Source organism: Zalophus californianus, chromosome 10, assembly GCF_009762305.2.
Source record: "Zalophus californianus isolate mZalCal1 chromosome 10, mZalCal1.pri.v2, whole genome shotgun sequence".
In the NCBI taxonomy this organism is placed as follows: domain Eukaryota; kingdom Metazoa; phylum Chordata; class Mammalia; order Carnivora; family Otariidae; genus Zalophus; species Zalophus californianus.
In genome coordinates, this window is record NC_045604.1 from 110,132,862 (window position 1) to 110,151,779 (window position 18,918).

At 62.1% G+C, this 18,918-nt stretch overlaps 1 protein-coding gene across 6 annotated transcripts in view; it reads left to right on the forward strand.

Annotated features, from left to right (window-relative positions):
- TNRC18 (trinucleotide repeat containing 18) overlaps nt 1-18,918 on the forward strand; it is an 84,766-nt gene that overhangs the window by 22,655 nt on the left and 43,193 nt on the right. For 5 of the 6 annotated variants that reach the window (XM_027610173.2, XM_027610176.2, XM_027610179.2 and 2 more), the window contains 8 exons: nt 1,604-1,729; nt 2,161-3,900; nt 10,402-10,504; nt 10,820-11,025; nt 11,454-11,600; nt 12,113-12,303; nt 13,664-14,093; nt 15,415-16,413. In XM_027610173.2, coding sequence (XP_027465974.2) covers nt 1,604-1,729; nt 2,161-3,900; nt 10,402-10,504; nt 10,820-11,025; nt 11,454-11,600; nt 12,113-12,303; nt 13,664-14,093; nt 15,415-16,413 — 3,942 coding nt within the window. The remainder of the gene's footprint in view (nt 1-1,603; nt 1,730-2,160; nt 3,901-10,401; nt 10,505-10,819; nt 11,026-11,453; nt 11,601-12,112; nt 12,304-13,663; nt 14,094-15,414; nt 16,414-18,918) is intronic. The other variant, XM_027610174.2, reaches the window with a different exon arrangement.

Here is an 18,918-nt window from a genome sequence, read left to right on the forward strand (position 1 = left end):
GGACCTCCCTGGAGCCTCACTTTCTCCTCTGTTGGTGAAGAGATAGGCCTGGGGGACCCTGAGCTCCTTCCCCACCTCTGGTGGCCGTTGGATGCTGGGTCCTGGGAGCACCCACTGCAGGCTGAGGGCTTTCCTGGGCTTTTCACGGCTCACTGTTGGCCCACGTCCTCCTCTGTGCCCGAGTCTCGCCAAGTACCCGTCATCATGTGTACCTCCCATGGAGGGGGTGGTCCTGCCTCTCTAGGCCCGGGATTGTGGGCAGTCCTTTGGGGCTGGGGTCCCATTTGAGCCTCCTCCCACTTTAGCCAGCCAGGGCGGGGCTGGAGAGGCCTGAAGAGCAGACGCCGCCTGGTGTCTCTGTGCCACCAGCTTGCGCCTCTGCCCGGCCTGACTCCTTTTTCTCCCGTGTTGCAAACACCAGTAATGTAGGAACGGTTACAAACCCATGCACGCGCTGCGCAGCTGGACTCAGCGTATCCCCACGACCAGCTGTGAGAGAGGGACTGCTAGGTCTCTTTTCCAGACGAGACAGCACAGGGATCCCATGCGATGTTTCCAGGGCCGAAAGAGATCATGTGCATCAGGTGGTCTTGGTTACTCGGTGATTGTTGTTAACGCCATTATCAGGTGGTGCTCTGGGAGGAGCATGGGTCCTATGGGGCCAGGGGCAGGCCCTGGATCTCTGGCCTCAGAGGGAGCCACTCGGGGCACGCGGGACCTGCGTCTCAAGGACCTCTGATAGGCCTGTGGCCCGGGAGGACCCTCCCCCAGTGCCCCGTTAACCTGCCTGCTCACCAGCCCGCCTGCCTTTCTGGGCCTTGCTGAGCGGCTCTTTGGGCCTCCATTCCCCGTGGGCCCTCAGAGGAGTCTCATTTCTTTCTCTGTGGCTACCCTCCCTTCTTCTCTGTCCCATGAAGCCCTGATTCTGGGCAGCACCGGTGGGGAGAGACTAGGAGGATCCTCACCAGGAGGCATTCCTTCCTGGCCTGGGAGACCCGGCAGCTGCAGATGCTGGGTGCACTGATACTGAGAGCAGGCGAGTGACCTGCTCGGGCTCACACAGCAGAGAAGGGACTCATTAAATCAGTAAACTGCTCCACCGGGTCTGTGTTGGGCTGAGGTTAACCCAGTCCCAGTGACTTCCATTCAAAGTAAGGCTCCTCTGCTGTGTGACTTTGGGCCAGTGGGTCCTCCCTGAGCCTCTGTTTTCTTATCTATAAAGTGAGGATGTTAAGAGTATCTGCCTCACAGGGTTTTGTTGAAGTTTAAATGAGAATAACAAAGGCAAAGCAGTGGGCAGCGTTTGGCCTGTGGTTAATCTGTCATCACCGTCCCCTGCCTCTTTGGATCCATTCTGATCCTCTTTCTGGGGGATTTGAGAGCCCAAGCCCCTGGGGGCTGCCTGGGCCTGGAGGGAGGCTTGAAGTGCCAGGGGGTCTGGAGGAGGTGGGGGCAGGCCTGCCCTGGGGAGCTGGCCACAGATCTCAGGGCTCCCTGAACCAGGGGGCTGACAGCTAAAATATTTTATTCTCAAGAGAGGGATGGAAGGAAGTTCCTCGTGGGAGTCCGTGCGGTGGGACAATTCAGTTTTTCTCTCTTGCAGGCTTCTCCCACCTGCCCAGCGGGCTGTACCCCTCCTACCTCCACCTGAACCACCTGGAGCCCCCCAGCAGCGGGAGCCCCCTCCTCAGCCAGCTGGGTCAGCCCAGCATTTTCGATACCCAGAAAGGTATGATGAGGGGGCAGGAGCGGGGACGCTGGGCTTGGGGGGTAACTTCTGAGCGGTTTGTCTGGGGCCCCCCCACCACTACCCAGTATTCCAGGCAGCACCTGTTTTCAGGCAAACACTGTTTTCTGAGACCCCTGCCCCTAAGCCCCGCCCCTAGCCTTCTGGTGCCTTCTAGTTGTGCTGTGCTCCCGCCAGATCCTCTCAGGCCCTTAAAACAACTCTGGCCTCCACCCCTTTCACAGAGGACGAAACTGAGGCTCAGGAAGGGTAGTCAGTGGCCAGGGCGAGAGATTGTGAACTCAGTACCGTCTGTTTCCAGAGTCTGCCCTCCTTCTTGGCCTGGGGGTTACCGGGAGCCCCTCAGGGACCCCGCTTCGGGCTGGCTGGGTGGAGGGGCACTCGCTCACGCCCCCACTCTCTCTTTCCCGCAGACGGCTTCTACCTGCCCGCCCCGGGGGCCCCGGGCGCCCTGCACTCTCACGCGCCCTCCTCCAGGACCCCGGGCAGCCACTCCTCCAGCGCCCCGGCCAAAGGCTCTTCACGGGAAGGTCCAGCCAAGGAGCGGGCGGGCCGCGGCGGGGAGCCGCCCCCGCTGTTCGGCAAGAAGGACCCAAGGGCCCGCGAGGAGGCTGCGGGGCCGCGCGGCGTGGTGGACCTGACCCAGGAGGCGCGGGCGGAGGGCCGCCAGGACCGCGGGCCCCCGCGCCTCGCCGAGCGCCTGTCGCCCTTCCTGGCCGAACTGGGGCCGCCGCGCGGGCCGGGCGCCGCTGCCGAGTGCAAGGGCAAGAATCCGCCGCCGCCGCCGCCGCCGCCGGCGCCGGCGCTGAGCCTCTGCAACGGTGCGGGCGACGCGGGGCTCCCCGCGCTGGTGGCCAAGGAGGCGGTGCGCCAGGACGAGAGCGCGCGGCTGCGGCGCGCAGAGGCCCTGCTGCCCGGGCCGTGCCCCTGCCCCTCGCCGCTCCCGCCGCCGCCCAAGGGCCCGCCCGCGCCCCCCGCCGCCCCAGCCGGGGCCTTCGCCGCGCCGCAGCCAGCGTCCGCCGGCGTCTATACCATCTTCCCGGCGGCGGCGGCGGCGGCGGCGGCGGCAGCGGCAGCGGCAGCAGCGGCGCGCGAGCCGGGCCGCGAGCACCGCGTGGTGGCGCCCACTTTCGTGCCTTCCGTGGAGGCCTTCGACGAGCGCCCGGGGCCCATCCAGATCGCGTCGCAGGCGCGCGACGCCCGGGCCCGGGAGCGCGAGGCGGGCAGGCCCGGCGTCCTGCAGGCGCCGCCCGGGTCCCCGCGGCCGCCCCCCGACCGGCCCGAGGCGCTCCGCGAGAAGAACTCGGTCATCCGCTCGCTCAAGCGGCCGCCGCCCGCGGAGGCCCCGCCGGCGCGGGCCGCGCGCGCCTCCCCGGACGCCCGGGCCTACCTCCCCGCCAAGGAGCTGCTCAAGCCCGAGGCCGAGCCGCGGGCCTGCGAGCGCGCCCCCCGCGGGCCCGCCGCCGCCCCCCAGCAGGCCGCCAAGCTCTTCGGCCTGGAGCCCGCGCGGCCACCCCCGCCCGCCGGCCCTGAGCCCAAGTGGAAGCCTTTCGAGCTGGGCAACTTCGCCACCACGCAGATGGCCGTGCTGGCCGCGCAGCACCACCACGCCAGCCGCGTCGAGGAGGAGGCGGCCGCCTCCAAGAAGGCCTACCTGGACCCCGGGGGCGCGCTGCCCCGCGCCACGGCCGCCTGCTCCAGGCCGGGCGCCGAAGTGCACGCCGCGGCCCACGGGCCGGGGGAGGCCTCGGCCATGCAGAGCCTCATCAAGTACAGCGGCAGCTTCACCCGCGAGGCAGTGGCCGTGCGCCCTGGCGGCTGCGGCAAGAAGAGCCCTTTTGGAGGCCTGGGCACCATGAAACCGGAGCCTGCCCCCACCACCGCGGGCGCCCCGCGCGCCCAGGCCCGCCTGCCACACCCCGGGGGCCCTGCGGCCGGTGGAGGCCGGCAGCTGAAGCGGGACCCGGAGAGGCCCGAGAGCGCCAAGGCTTTCGGGCGCGAGGGCTCTGGTGCCCAGGGAGAGGCAGAGGTGCGGCACCCGCCCGTGGGCATTGCGGTGGCCGTGGCCCGGCAGAAGGACAGTGGCGGCAGTGGCCGGCTGGGGCCTGGACTGGCAGACCAGGAGCGCTCCCTGTCGCTGAGCAACGTCAAAGGTGGGTCTTGGGTCCCACCTCTCACCTCCACGCCCCGCCCTCGCTTCCCAACTCCTGTCCACATGTGCTTTGTCCTTCATTCACTTGTGGGCTGTGGCTACTGTTTAAAAGTTTATTGCTTTTTCCATTATGCGCACAGGAAAATGTGTAAAATGCAGGAAGGGAAGAAGAAGGAAAGGATTATTCTCTTTTCCCAACCTCCTGAACACTTTCAGCTCTTTCCCTGGATTCATTTTCCTTTGTGATGAGCTTGTACCTGCAGGGTTCCTAGAGCACGCCCTGTGCTGGTCCCTGCGTTCTTCACGCTCACAGTGTGGGTTTTCTCCCTCTCCCCGTTGTGAAATCTTTATATAATTTTTTCACGGCCTCTACTGTTCTGCCCAGAGCACACACCATAGTTCAGCTAAGCATTCCTCTCATGGGCATTTTTTCCCCTTCTCTGATGTTTTTGTGTTTAGAACGTCGCGTTGAGTATTTTTGTGCGTTTCACCTTCCTGATATTTTGGGTCGTTTTCTAAGAATAGGTTCCTAGGAACAAGCTGGCTCTAAGTGTTCAGTCCTCATTCTTGGAGGGAGTAACTGCCTTACCTAGTTCATTGTTCCCTATACCTAGTGTGGGACCTGGCGCTTAGTAGGTGTTTTGGTAAATGAGCGAATGAGTGACCAAGTGTGATGGCTAGAAACTGGGTCCCTGTGTTCTCATGGGTCTTGACGTGTCCAGTACCTTAGTGCCTGAAAAAGACGATTGCTAATTTCGGTGGGGAAGAATGGTGTATTTCTTTAGGGTATTGGTGAAGTTGAATATTTTTCCAGAATGGGGTTGGTTGTGTTTCTTTTTGTCCCTTGCATACATGCTGTTGGAGTGGGATTTTGGAGGGTTGATATTTGTGGCATTTTTGTTGGAACTGTGGACTTGGTCTGCCCGTTGTTGAGCCAAGGACCCTTCCTACGGGTTGGGTGGGCACTGGGCTGTAGCCCCCACCTGGATGGTGTTCAGTGTGTTGTGGTGTGGGGTTGGGAGACTGGGGTAATGGCCCAGGAAGGCTGCTTCCCACTGTCCTTGCTCTTGTGACTTCGCAACAGTCAGCCTGGATTTCTTCTTCCCTGTGCCTCTGTTTCCAGTGTCTGGCCAGCTTCCCATACTCAGCCGGTTGCAAGCTTAGGCTTCACCCACGTCCTGGGCCCCTGTCTCTGGCAGCCACGTGGCCCCCTTCCCTGCACCTCCCAGACTTTACTCCCGGAGGCTGCGTAGGCATCTCGGGTGAATGTCTCTTGGGACCGCATCCCTTTCTTGGTCTGGCCTCGCTGTGCCCACCTGTGCTGACTGCTGGGCTTTAGCCTCGTTCCATGGTGGGTGGCCACTGCCCTGTCCCAGCCTCCTAGACCCACTGTCTTAGCCCTGCTCTCCTGGGTGAGCCCAGTAAGGCACAGGGCTGCCCTGGGACTCCTGCTGGCCCTTGCCCCACACATTTGCATGCACACTGTAGCTGCAGAGGATCTTCATCCGGCCTAGAGTGAGTGACACTTCACGGATGTTTGTTGAATGACTGAGTCCATGGTTCTTTGTGGAGCCTGACCAGGGAAGCCCGTCCTCTGACCCAGGGGGGGCAGGCCCGAGGCACTGCCTCATTCTGGCATTGAAGGAGTGGATGACAGCCCTTGGTTAGACGTGGCTGGCTCGTTGGTGGACAAGCCCTTCTGCTAGGATAGAGGTTTGCACCCGGGCACCCCTCTGGGAGGCCAGAGATCTCTCTGGGCCCTTTCCCTGAAGGAGTGCTCGTGTGACATGGTGTCTCACCCCTGTTAGGGGCTCACAGTCCACAGGGTACCTGCCCGTGTCCACGCGGTCCTGTGAGAGAGAGAATGTGTGTTTGAGTATGTGTGAGAGAAAATGTATGTGTGTGAGAGCAGGCGTATGAGAGCGTGCATGTGAATGTGTGTGAGACCGTGTGAGCATGCGTGATGGTGTGTGTGTGACTGTGACAGTGTGACAGGGTATGTGTGACATGGAGCAGTTGACTGTGTGAGAGAATGTGTGTGACAGTGTGACCGTGTGAGGTGGTGTGTATGACACAATAGGTGTGACTGGAGTGTGAGAGAATGTGTGTGATGCTATATGTGACAGTATGTGTGACAGCGTGTGTGTGAGAGAATGTGTGTGCCTGTGTGTGATGGTGAGTGACTGACCGTGACAGTGTGTGACCGAGTGTGAGAGAGAACTGCGCGTGAGACAGAGGTGTGTGTGAGAGAATGTGTGTGAGTGATCCTGTGTGACTATGATAGTGCGTGTGACTGGCAGCGACAGTGTGCCCGTGTGTGACTGTAGCAGTGTGAGAGACTGTGTGACGTTACATGTGGCAGTATGTGTGACTGATTATGAATGTGTGTGACCCTGACTGTGTGACTGTGTGTGAGAGAATGTGTGTGAGAGTGACCCTGTGTGATGGTGACAATGTGACAGTGTGTCCGATAGTATGTGCAAAAGTGATGGTGTGTGTGACCATGACAGTGTGTGACTGAGTGACTCAGTGACACTGTGAGATGGTGACAGTGTGACAGTGTGTCCGATAGTATGTACAAAAGTGATGGTGTTTGTGACCGAGTGACTCAGAGTGACACTGTGAGACGGTGACAATGTGACGGTGTGTCCAATAGTATATACGAAAGCGATGGTGTGTGTGACCGTGACACTGTGTGACTGAGTGACTCAGAGTGACAGTGTGTGTGACTGTGTGTGTGTGTGTGACAGTGTATGTGTGTGACAGAATGTGGGGAGGGAGGGAGGACCTGACGGGTTTGGGATGAGACATTCAGGCATTGGTCTGTCACTGTCAACCATTGAAAAGTAGGCACCTGGGTTCTTTTCCTTAACCCAGTTCCCGTTAGAAGTAGTGGTTTTTCCCAATACTGGCACCCTCGGGGGAGGGCAGGAGTTGGGGGCACCCCCTGGCCGAGGGGCTGGTCGTCAGCCTGCGTCTCCTGGTCTCTTCCCATCTTGCCTGTCTCCTTGAACTTCCGGGGAGAGCCTTCTGCTGGTCAGTGGATTCAAATCCGGTCTTTGCCTCATCAGCTGTGGGACCTTAAACAGGAGGCCTGAGCCTTCCGGGCCCTGTTGTCCACACTGACCATGCGGCTGCTGGGCACATAGTAGGGGGCTTCATAAACAGGCCTGCCTTGGCTTTGCTCGCGGTCAGCGTGTTGGGGTCTGAGAGCTGCTGACAGTGTCCGTGAGTCCTAGATCCTTTCGGAGAAATGCCCCCGGGGCCCACATGGGCCCAGAAATGGACCAAGGACAGGCATGACCTGCAGCCGTGAGCCCCACTGACCGGTGGCGTGTGCCCGGAAGCCCAGCACAGCTGCTGTCCTTCAGCGGGCGGCCAAGGGCAAACCCGGTTGTTAGGGGGAGCTGGCCCAGGCCCCCAGCAGCCCCCGCGCGGGAGGATCTGTGGCTCTCGCAGCGTCCCCCGTGGCGGGAGTGGGCCCTGCGGGGGGGAAGTGACTGGCCCAGGGTCCCTGGGCTAGAAGAGGCAGGCTGAGTTTGAACCCTCGGCCCAGGCCTGTGGCTCCTACCTCTTCCTCTTGCCTGTTGGCGTCACCTCTGTGGTGGAGGCATCGGGGGGCGGTGGGGGTACGCCTGTGTCGCCCCCGGCAGAGCTGGGGTCGTGCAGGTGTAAGCAGCAGTGATGGCCCCGGATCCTAGAGCGTGCTCAGGCAGCCTGAGCTGGTGGCAGCCACATCTGCCGGAATGCTCACGGAGGCCGCGGGAACCAGGCCTCAGTCCCGGCCTCAGCCTGAATTGGAGAGGCTGTGGCCGCGTGGCTCTGGGCCCCCGGGGGCAGGGCTGTAGATAGGTGACGACAGCTGTGCCCCCATTTCCCGAGCACCAGTCACGTGGCCGCTGTGTGCGAGGCGCAGGAGCCTCAGCGGTCAGGAAGACACTCGGACGCCGATCCCAGCCAGGAAAGCCTGCTTGTCAGGCAGTGGTGGGCCCTGGGCAGCATGCTTTGCCTTCCTGTGCCTCAGTTTCCTCATCTAGAGTGGAATGAGGGCTGGGACCCACCTCCTGGGTTGATGACCCCCGAGTGAATGCATGGAGAAGATCTAGGGTCCTGCCTGGCACAGAAGGGCTGGGGTGAGGTCTTGTGTCTCTGGGACCTGCCCCACAATGCCTGCCTCATGGAGGAGCTGATCTCCCACCAGCCTGGAACTCAGCATGGAGGAGTGATGGGCCCTTTGGGTACATAGGCTCATGGAGGAGGCAGATGGTGAACAACCAGCAAGCAGGATAGTAAGCACGTTGTGGTCAGTGCTGGGAGGGAGACAGATAAGGGAGCTTGACGTAGGAGAGGTGGTCAGGGAGGGCTTCCTGGAGAAGGGGGCGTTTAAGCTTAAGCTTAAACTTAAGCTTAAGCTTTGTCGGGAGAGGCAGCCAGGTTTGTGGTGGAAGATAGGGCCTGGGACGGGAAGCCACGGAAGCCCTGAGTGGTTGGTGACAGCTATGGCAATGGAGAGGCATCGGGCCAGAGGACAAGGGACTTGGAGCCAGGCTACTCTGTGGGCACTTGTCCCTTTCGGGGACTCCAGGAATTAGTGCCAAACCCTGTCCCTGAATCCAGGGTGGCCCAGGGAGTGCGAGGCCATCTCCTTTGGGAGAAGGAAGCTGGGGCACACATGCTGATTTCCCAGCCCAGCCACAGGGACTCCGGTGGCTCTCCCCACTTTGGCCCTGCCTGAAGCCCGGGCTGCCCTTCTGGACCTCACTACCCCGGGGGATCCCTGAACAGGGCCCCTTCCAGTCCCTTCGTGAAGTGGCCAGGGGGGCTCAGGGTCCCTTTGGATATAGGAACCACATTGACACTGGAGGCCAGGGGCACGCTGGCTGGCTCTCACCCCAACCTGGCCGTGACATTGCTCTGTCACCGAGGGCCTCTCCCCTGCCTGCCACAGGCCGGGAGGGCTTGCAGAGACTTGGAGCTGGCGCACACGACGTCTGCTCAGTGCCTTGGCCGAGCGCGGCCCGCATGAGTGATTTAGTGGGTGGCCAGGGATGCACCTTGGTGTCCCACGGGGGCAGGCTGTGAAGCCATGCGCTCTCTTGCCCGCCCTCACTCCTGCCTGGCCGCTGGATTGCCCCCGTTGTTGGCATGGCTCCGCTGAATGCTCCCCGCGCTTGCCCTCGTCCTGGCCCACCCCTGGAACTTCGGGCCGTCCTCCCGGTGCTTTCGCTGTCCCCATGTGTCCAGCCGCCTCTGGGACGTGCCCTCGCCCCAGTGCTAGGCTGCTGGCTGTCCCCCTGTGGACTTGGCCCATGGGCACGTGGGCTTCAGTCGCCGCCGTGCCCTCTCTCGGGGCTCCTGCCCTTTTGTCTTGGGGCTGGCAGGCTCCAAGGGAACGGAGCTCCAGGCTCCCTGGAAGGACAGGGAGAAGCCCTTAGACCCTTGAACCTCTTCTGGCGGCTCTGTTCTTTGCTAGCTCCTGGTTTTGGGGGTACAGAGGGGAGAAATGAAGTGGAGATGCCCGATGGCAGCATTCCAAGTGGGGTCCTTGCCCACGAGGGCCACGAGTGTGGGGCCGCTGCTGGACCCCTTGCCTCCTGCAGAGTGGTCACACCTGTGTGCGGGGGGGCGTGGGGGGCTGGGAGTGGCCTCCTTCCCGAGCACGCCTCCCAGTGCCGCCGCGTCTCCCAAGATGCGGGTGAGAGCCCCAGCCCCAGTGCGTTTCTCTTTTGAGAAGAGCCTCAGGTGCTTTCTGTGTGGCCTCTGCCTCCGGCCACTGCTGCCTCCGGCCACTGCTGCCTCCCGTGCCCCAGCCTGGCCGTGTCCCGAGTTCTGGCTCACTGAGGAAGAGGGGCTGGGGCAGGAGCTGCAGGACGGTGGCAGGGTGAGGGGAGACAGAGCAGTTGGTGGGTGAGCTCCAGGGGCTCCTGCCCCCCCCACCCCCCTTTAGTTCACTGACTGAGTGCCAGGCTGGGCTCGGGGACCCACGCCTCCTGTGCTCTGAGGGGTCTCGGGGGGGCTGGGCAGCTCGTGGGAGGTGCAGCGGTCCCAGCCTGGGTGGGTGGTGCATGCTGGGCACGAGGGCAGGGACGGGGGAGCCCCAGTGGCAGCTCCCACGTTTTGCACTCACCTCCACGTGGATCGTGTTTTCTCTGGTTTTATTTTCCCGTGTTGATTTTAGAGAGATGAGCCGCATGTCTGCAGCAGCCAGGACCGTCATGGGACCCCAGTGGCGCTTTAGGGTGGCGGCTGATTTCCCTGGGACCTGGGTCTGGCTGTGCCGCTCTTGTGGCTGGGGGGCTTCCCCTCCATCCTACCCACCCTGCCCCCAGCGTTTGGCTTGCTGTGCTGGCGGGGGCTCCCCGTGCAAGTTACAGAGAGGCCCTCTGCGGGCCGGGGCCGGGGTGGGGGCGCCTGGTGCCGAGGACGTCTGGCCAGGTGGCGGGGGGGGGGGGGCTAGCTGCGGCCCTGGGCTGGGGGCTCACCGCCTGCCCGCCCCCCTCAGGGCACGGCCGAGCCGATGGTGACTGTGGGGACGAGAGAACCAGGCAGCGGGAGGAGCGGCTGTTGGGGGCGCGGCTGGACCGGGACCAGGAGAAGCTGCTCAGGTGAGGGCTGGGGAGGCCGCCCGGGGTCGGGGCGGGGTGACCATACGTGGGCGCTTGGCGTCTTGTCCCGAGAGCGGGAGCCGCCCTGGTCCATGACCCTGACCCTAGGCCAGATGGCCCCACAGCCCCTCTCCAGCGAGTGTGGGTCTCCCCTCCTGCGGGACGCCCTCGGGGCCCTTTTTTTCTGAGCCAGAGCTTGTTCCTCTTTATGCTGGGTGTCTGCTGGGTATTCGGGCTGACACCCCTTCTCTCCCACATTCCCCCTCCCGCCCCCCCGGCCCACAGGGCTGTTGCCAATGCCTGTTTCCCTTCCAGAGAAAGTAAGGAGCTGGCTGACCTGGCCCGCTTGCACCCCACCAGCTGCGCTGCTAACGGCCTGAACCCCAACCTCATGGTGACTGGTGGCCCATCACTGGCAGGCTCCGGGCGCTGGTCCGCCGACCCTGCAGCACACCTGGCCACTCACCCCTGGCTGCCCCGCTCGGGCAGCACGTCCATGTGGCTCACTGGACACCCCTATGGTAAGTGTGGGGGGTGGGCGACCTCACCCTTATCTGGTGGTTGAGGATAGAGTGGGCCTGACGTGTTTCTTGCCCGGAGCTCGGGGCTGGTGGCTGGTGCCGGGGTAGGACTGTGGGACCCACGCCCAGAGCTGGCTGCTGTCTTCCTTTGGCTAGGGCCTGGGCCTCGCGCTTCCTCTCCCCACACCTCAGCGCCCTTGTGTGTCTGAAGAGGGCGGTTACTATGACACCCTCCTTGCGGGGGTTCCTCCGCTGAGCCCATTTGGAGGTGGTGCCCAGGGGTGGGTGGCTGTGGACATGCTTGCAGCCTGTCACCCCTCAGCTTCCTACATGGAGGCCTCAGGAAGTGGGGGTCTGGGGAGCGGACGGAAAGGGGTGGGCCTGGGCCCCTGGCCCCTGGCATTGACGCGGGCCTGGGTCTCTCCTAGGCTTGGGCCCACCACCTCTGCACCAGGGCATGGCCCCTGCCTTCCCGCCTGGCCTGGGGGGCTCCCTGCCGTCGGCCTACCAGTTCGTGAGGGACCCCCAGTCGGGGCAGCTGGTGGTCATTCCCAGCGATCACCTGCCTCACTTTGGTAAGTGGTGGCCTTTGGGTGGGGGCAGTGGCCGTGGTAGCCTCACCTGGAGAGACTGACCCAGATGCCAGGGGCCTTCTTGGGGAGGGCTGTCGACCCAGAAGAAGGGGGTTAGGAGGCAGACCGGGGCTTCAAGGCTGTTCTGATGTCTGTGGTTTCCCCGTGTCATAAAGCCATCAGGATCCTTGTTTTTTGAGCTCCTACCCAGAACCAGTGCAGGCTTTCCTGGGGCCTGGGCCCCCCCCACCCTGGTGCCTCCCATCCCTCAGGAGTCCACTTGGCAGACCACTGGGTGTGGGGGGAGGAAGGGCTTGGAGTCCCCGTGTTGGCACGCTCCCGCTGTAAGGGTCCTCCTGGGACGTCCCACCTGGGGTGTGGACAGGGGCCTTTGTCCCCTGGGCCCGGGAGGTGGGTGCAAGAGGGAGGCCCGGGCCAGCCCTGCCCCGCCTCTAGAGTGGGCCGACGGGGGCGCTGGGCGGCGGGTGCAGCCTCACTGTGCGTCCTGCCCCTAGCGGAGCTGATGGAGCGGGCCACGGCACCCCCACTCTGGGCCGCCCTGTACCCGCCGGGCCGCGGCCCCCTGCACCACGCCCAGCAGCTGCAGCTCTTCTCCCAGCAGCGCTTCCTACGGCAGCAGGAGCTCCTGTACCTGCAGCAGCAGGCGGCCCAGGCCCTGGAGCTGCAGAGGAGCGCCCAGCTTGTGGTGAGTGGGGGAGGGGGTGGCCACAGGGGGACCTGCCGCAGCCCCCCCGGGATGGAGAGGCAGAAACTCAGCGGTTATGAACTGTGAGGGAGAAAAGATGGCAGGGGCTGGTGGTCAGGGAGGGCCACCTGGAGGGGGGAGCATCTGCCCACAGGCCCGAAACAGTGGACCATGGACAAGCCCTTCGGGCAGAGGGAACAATGTGAGCAAGGCCCAGAGGCGGATGGAGGCTGGCAGGGGCAGGGTGCGGGGAACGGCGGGGAAACTGAGGCAGGAGAGGCCGCCTGCTGGACTGGGGAAGTTTGCATAGGACGCTGAAGAGATGCTAGGGCTCTGGCTGTTTCCTGAGCCCAGCCTGACCTCCTCCTCGGACCTGCTGGCCGGGCTGCCCACTCCGCGGTGCCGGCTCCCTTCTCAGCCTGGGGCTGGCCTCTGACCGCCACGTGGACTGATCCCGTAAGATGGGAGACACGAGGGGTTCCCTGTGTGGGTGGACTCCTGAAACCCCGTGGCCCTCCTGCCTCCTTGCAGGCATTCCGGGACATCTGTCCTCTGCTTGGCTTTGTCCCTTTTCCTTTGTGCAGTGGCCACTCCAGAGGAGTCGGCCGAGGTGGCCCAGGCAGCAAGCAGGGCCCGGGGTTTGAACATCAGCTCTGGCATACCTGGCTCTGTGCCCTCGGGTATGTGACTTCACGTCTCTGAGCTTCGGTTTCCTCCTTTGGCAAGTGGAGATGCTAGTAATCCTGCGTCATCAGGATTGTTCAGTGAGATTTAATAATCAGGAGAAATTTAATAATCAGGCTGGTGCTGGGAGCATTTCTTCCCAGTGTGTTTTCTCTGTTGACGGCCTGGCTCCCTGGCCCCCCCTCCACCTCCCCCATGAGCGCTGGCTGTCCTCAAGCAGCCCCCTCCCGTTGCCTCAAACAGCATCAAACGTAGGAAGGCCCCCCCCCCAACAGGCATTTTGAGACCCAAAGGTGATAAGGCAGGAGAGCACTCAGTAGGTAGTGAGTTCTCCGCCGAAGGTAGCTATTCTGATGCCATCAAAGCGTGCGGAGTGGGGCAGCTCCTTCATCATCAGGAGCCTCATGCCTCCGCCTTGCCTTCCTTGTCCTGACTGCAAGGCTCCCAGCAGGGCCAGGGTCTGGACTGCAGAACGCCCCCCCCCCCCCCGTAGCCCCATCTGGGGTTCCACAAGGAATGCTGGGCTTGTTACACGCGGGTCGTGACGGAATGTCTGTAGCAAGTGGGAGGGTGGGCAGCCTGCACCCTGGACCCCACTCGAGGGGACCCTGGGGCAGGGCAGGTGCTGGGTGATGGTTCCTGCTGTGTTGACCCTGCCTGGCGGCCCCCTCCCCAGCAGGAGCGGCTGAAGGCCCAGGAACATCGGGTGGAGATGGAGGAGAAGGTGAGCAAGCGGAGCCTGGAGGCTGCAGGCAAGGCTGGCCTGGCTGCCGCGGGCCCTGGGCTGCTGCCTCGGAAGCCCCCCGGCCTCGCCGCCGGCCCCACGGGCACCTACGGCAAGGCCATGAGCCCACCGCCATCTCCCCGCGCTTCCCCTGTGGCTGCCCTGAAGGCCAAGGTCATCCAGAAACTGGAGGATGTGTCCAAGGCGCCCACGTACGCCTACCCTGCCACGCCCAGCTCCCACCCCAGCAGCCCGCCGCCCGCCTCCCCACCACCCACTGCTGGCATCACCCGCAAGGAGGAGGCACCCGAGAACGTCGTGGAGAAGAAGGACTTGGAGTTGGAGAAGGAAGCCCCCAGCCCCTTCCAGGCCTTGTTCTCGGGTAGGAGTGCAGCTCAGACCCCTGGAGGCTGTGTGTTGCCCAGACTGGAGTTGGCTCTGGCTCTGGCAGAGCTTCCCCCCGCCGGTGCATTGACCCTCCATTTGTCCGGCCCTTCCTTCCTTCCTCTGTCTCTGCTGGGTACCTGCCGTGCACTGGGCCTGCCACCAGGCTCTGGAATGAACGCAGGGGCATGTGGGTCAGCCACGGCCTCTCTCGGGCCCTACCTCAGGGGCACAGTCAGGGAAATGGGCATTACATTAGAACCTCCCGCGCCCAGGTGGCTCAGGCTGTTAAGCGTCTGACCCTTGATCTCAGAGTCATGAGTTCAAGCCCCATGTTAGGCTCCATGCTGGGCGTGGGAGCTACTTAGAGAAAAAAAAACAAAAACTATTTCCAAAGGACTCGTTCTGAGGGTTAAGCACAGTAAGAACCGTAAAGCACATGCCTGGCTCACGGGAGGTGCTGAGTTGTCACAGCGATAACGGTAGCACGGGACTCCCCCATTTTGAGTACCCACCCCGGCCTGTGTCAGTGGGACGTGCAGCAGGTGGCCTTAATGGTGTCCCTCCTCCCTGGTGGCTGTTAAGAGTTTGAGAGCGTGCTTGGGAGGATGTGAGTTCAAATTCAGATTCTGCCACCAGAATGCTATGTGATCTTGGGGCAAGTGGCTGCCCCTTCCTGGGGAGATTTGATGCCATGCTCATGTCCGGCACTGAGCATGTGTCTGGTCCCGGGGGTGGTTGCGTGCACCCATCTCCCCCTGGTCAGCAGGTTCCTGTGGAGCACTGGGAGCACTGCGGAGATCCGCCTGCACACCATCCTGCTCTTGGAAGATCACGCTCTGAGGGTGGGAGTTTAGGAAAGTGTGGGGGAGGGCAGCACCGCATTACTCTTACTTCTTGAACAACTTGGACGCCCCACCTCTGCTTTAATGCGATGGGGTGGGAATGGAGGACCAGAGATGCCCTGGCTGGGTGAAGACCATTGGTGGTCTACTGAGCATTTGCTTTTGGACCAGCCTCGTGCTGGGTGCTGCGGGGTCGGGGGCTAGAGGAAGAAAGCAAGCTGGTTATGGTTTCTGCCTTTGAGACCTGAAGCCCCTCGGGGCCAGGATGGTGTCTGTCGCCGGGAGATGCCGAAAGGCCCCAGGGGTCCTCAGATGCCGCCTAGAAGAGATCGCAGCTCTGTAGGCTGGCCGGGACGAGAGGGTGGCTATGGGCCTCCATCTTGGCTGGTGGGTGCGTGGGTGTGGATGGGGCCGTGGGGGATGTCAGACGTGACAGGTGAAGGGGCCCCTGCTGACTCTCCATGTCCTTGGCAGATATCCCACCCAGGTACCCGTTTCAAGCCCTGCCGCCGCACTACGGGAGGCCCTACCCGTTCCTGCTGCAACCCACAGCGGCCGCCGACGCCGACGGCCTGGCCCCCGATGTGCCACTGCCGGCCGACGGGCCCGAGCGCCTGGCGCTGTCGCCTGAAGACAAGCCCATCCGTTTGTCCCCCTCCAAGATCCCGGAGCCTCTGCGAGAGGGCCCAGAGCAGGAGCCACTGGCAGAACGGGAGGTGAAGGCCGAGGTGGAGGACATGGACGAAGGGCCCGCCGAGCTGCCCTCCTTGGAGTCGCCTCTGACACTGCCCCCTGAGGAGGCCCTGGCAGCCCCAAGCCCCGTGGCTGGCTGTGGAGGCGGTCTGCTGGAGGCCCAGGTGCTGAGCGCTGGCGGGCAGGGGGCCGTGGAGCCCCCCGGGGGCCCGGACTTCGCAGAGGGGCCCGAAGCGCGGGTCGATTCGCCGGGCCGGACAGAACCGTGCACAGCCGCCCCGGACCTGGGGGCGCGGCTGACGCCAGAGACGCTGGTCGAGGCCAAGGAGGAGCCCGTGGAGGTGCCCGTCGATATGCCCATGGCCGTGCCCATGGCGGAGGCGGTGCCCGAGGAAGGCCTAGCCCAGGCGGCCCCGAGCGAGCCCCGGCCCGGCCTGGAGTTGGCAGAATGTGATGTGGCTGCCAGGGAGGAAGAGTGCCTGAGTCTGGAGGCCCGGGAGGCCGCACCTGTGCCCAGCAGCACCTGCTTCCTGGAGGAGGAAGGCTCTGACCAGTTTCTGCCTGGCCTGGAGGACCCGTTGGCTGGCATGAACGCCCTGGCAGCGGCTGCGGAGCTGCCCCAGGCCAGGCCTCTGCCATCCCCGGGCACCGGAGCCCAGGCCCTGGAGAAGCTGGAGGCGGCGCAGAGCCTGGTCCTGGAGCAGAGCTTCTTGCACGGCATCACCCTGCTGAGCGAGATCGCCGAGCTGGAGCTGGAGAAGAGGAGCCAGGAGGTGGGAGGTGAGCCACGAGGGGTGCTTGGTTTCTGTGGCATTTTCTGTGTTGTTTTCATTAGAATTTAAATTTGAAAATTTTGATTTGAAAATCCCCAGGATATGGTTTATTCGTGTCCTTTTTTTTTTTTTTTTTAAAGTTGAGGTAGAATACACATGAAATTTACCGTTTCAACTGGTAACAGTTTAGTAGTGTTCTGAGCACATTCATGTTGCTGTGCAGCCGGTCTGTGGGTGTCTTCGTGGTGATGTTTCTCCTTGTTCTGTCAGTGCTGGGTTTTGTATTGGCACCATTCTTTGGGTTGCAGGAGACAGGACCTCTCCTTTGAACTGGCTTAGAAAAAGGTGTGGGAAATTGATTGGCTCTTGGAACCTAAGTACGGTTGGTGGTCATTAGGTAGTAAGTTTCAGGTACGGCTGGATCTGGGCGTTTCAAGTCATCAGGAGTTTCGTTTGTACCCCCTTCCCCATCTCTCTCTCCACCTGCTCCACTTTCCTCTCTGTTGGCCTCATTCACGGCAGGCCCACTGCCCTCATGGGGGTCACCAGCACTTCCTCGCAGGCCCACAGGCCTGCCCAGTTCAGCCGACTCTCAAAAGAGGCCACCTCTTTCCTGGTAGCTCTGGCAAACATACTTTGATTCATTTTCATTGGCTCCCTGGGGTTCATGCTTTCTGCAGAAGCAAACTGTGCGGCCAGGGAGGTGGCAAGGAACAGGCTGATCGTTCACCACCCCTCGTGGGGCTGTCCCCTCTTGGGGGGGGGCAGGGAGGGGTAGCCCTCAGAAGGAAACGGGTGCTTTCAAGCAGAAGGGTAGCGAATTCTGGGCTGGGCACAAACCCACTGGTGTTCAACACAGAAACAACTCAGGGTGTTCCAAGAAATGTGTGCAGAAGGGGCTGTGGGCCAGGCGAGCCTCACCACCCCACGCTCGGCCCAGAACTGGCACGAAGGAGGGAGGGGCCCCGGCGACAGCTGTCAGGGCGGTAATAATAGTGTTGCCAGTGTTTTGGTGCATTTTTTTCTAGAACTTTTTCTACACACATACACTTCTAAAATTAAGATCGTTTGGTAAACAATGTTCTGTGAGCTGCCCTTTTCACTTAGCATATTCTTCATGAAATATTTTTCAAAGCTGTGTGACTTCCCAAGTTTTTTAGGGACAGTCGAGTTTTCCAGCTAGTGGAGGCCCCAGCCTTCAGCGACCTCATCCTAGATCGTCAGGCACTGCCTTTTGGCTTTGTTCTGCTCTTGTAAATAATACGATTATGCCTGAAGAAAAATCCTTGGCCGCACCTCTGATTTTCCTGGGGGTATATTCCCAGGGGTGGAATTGCTAGATCAGAACCAAGGCCACATTTTCAAGGCTTGTTCATTGCCTCGGTCATGTGGGCCCTCCCCCCCCCCCCCACCGAAGCTTGGACAGGTGCTGCCCGCTCCCCCACAGGGGTCTCTTGTTTGGTTCTTGTTATTCTAAAGTTCATGACTTCTTTTCTCTCATTTAAATAGTTTTGTACAAAAAATTATTTTTCAGAAGAAAATGAAATCCTCTCGAGTTCTGGGTTTTCAGTGGGGGCCGCAGAGGGCCAGCCGCATCTGGGAAGGGGGGGCTAAGGCTGGGTTCCCTGGTTTGGGGACTGCTGCCCACCCTTGCTCCTTTTCACACCCCTGCCTCATTTTCGGTTCGGGGCTCCTACTTGCCCTCGTTTACCTGTGTGCCCGGTGCTGTTTTTGGACACGGCCATCCACGTGCAGCCCTTGGCACTGTCAGGTGGTGACAGACAGTAGTAGGTAGGGACAGTGGGAAGGGGTCAGGGTGGAGATGAGGCGGCCAGGGAAGGCCTTCTTGATAAAGTGACCCGAGGAGGGCCAGGGAGGAACTCTTCTGGGGAAAGCATTCCAGGCTGACGGAACAGCAGGTGCAAAGGCCTTGAGGTGAACAGTGCGTGTGGCACTGTGTGTGGCACGTCGGAACAAGAGAAAGGAGGCTGGGGGTAGAGCAGAGTGGAAAGAGGAGAGCGGTGGCCGCGAGGAGGTTGGCGGGATGGGGAGGGGCGGGTCCCTGGGCACTCCTGGAAGAGGATTTGGAGTTGCAGTGATAGGATCAGACTTAAATAGGGTCATTTTGGGGGCTGTGTGGACAACTGGCGCAGGGGCAAGGGTGGATGCAGGGAGACCCAGGAGGACGCTGCAGGCCCTGGCGGGGCAGTGGGGGGGCAGGCGGAGGTGAGGAGCGAGAGGATTCTGAGTGGAAGTTACGGTGCAGCCAGTGGGCTTTGCCAGACTTTTCTGTGGGTGTAAGAGTGACTCCGGGGTTCCTGGCCTGAGCCGCTGAAGAGCAGACTTTCCAGGAAGCAGCGGAGTGGGGTGGGGTGGGGTGGGGGGTAGGTTTTGTGACCGGCAGCTGGTTTCTGCAGTGGAGGTGTGGCCCAGGGCTGGATCTGTGACCCTGGGCTAGCAAGTGCACTTGGGAAGTGCTGGTGTCTAGTAGGGGTGTGTGCGCTGCCTGGGT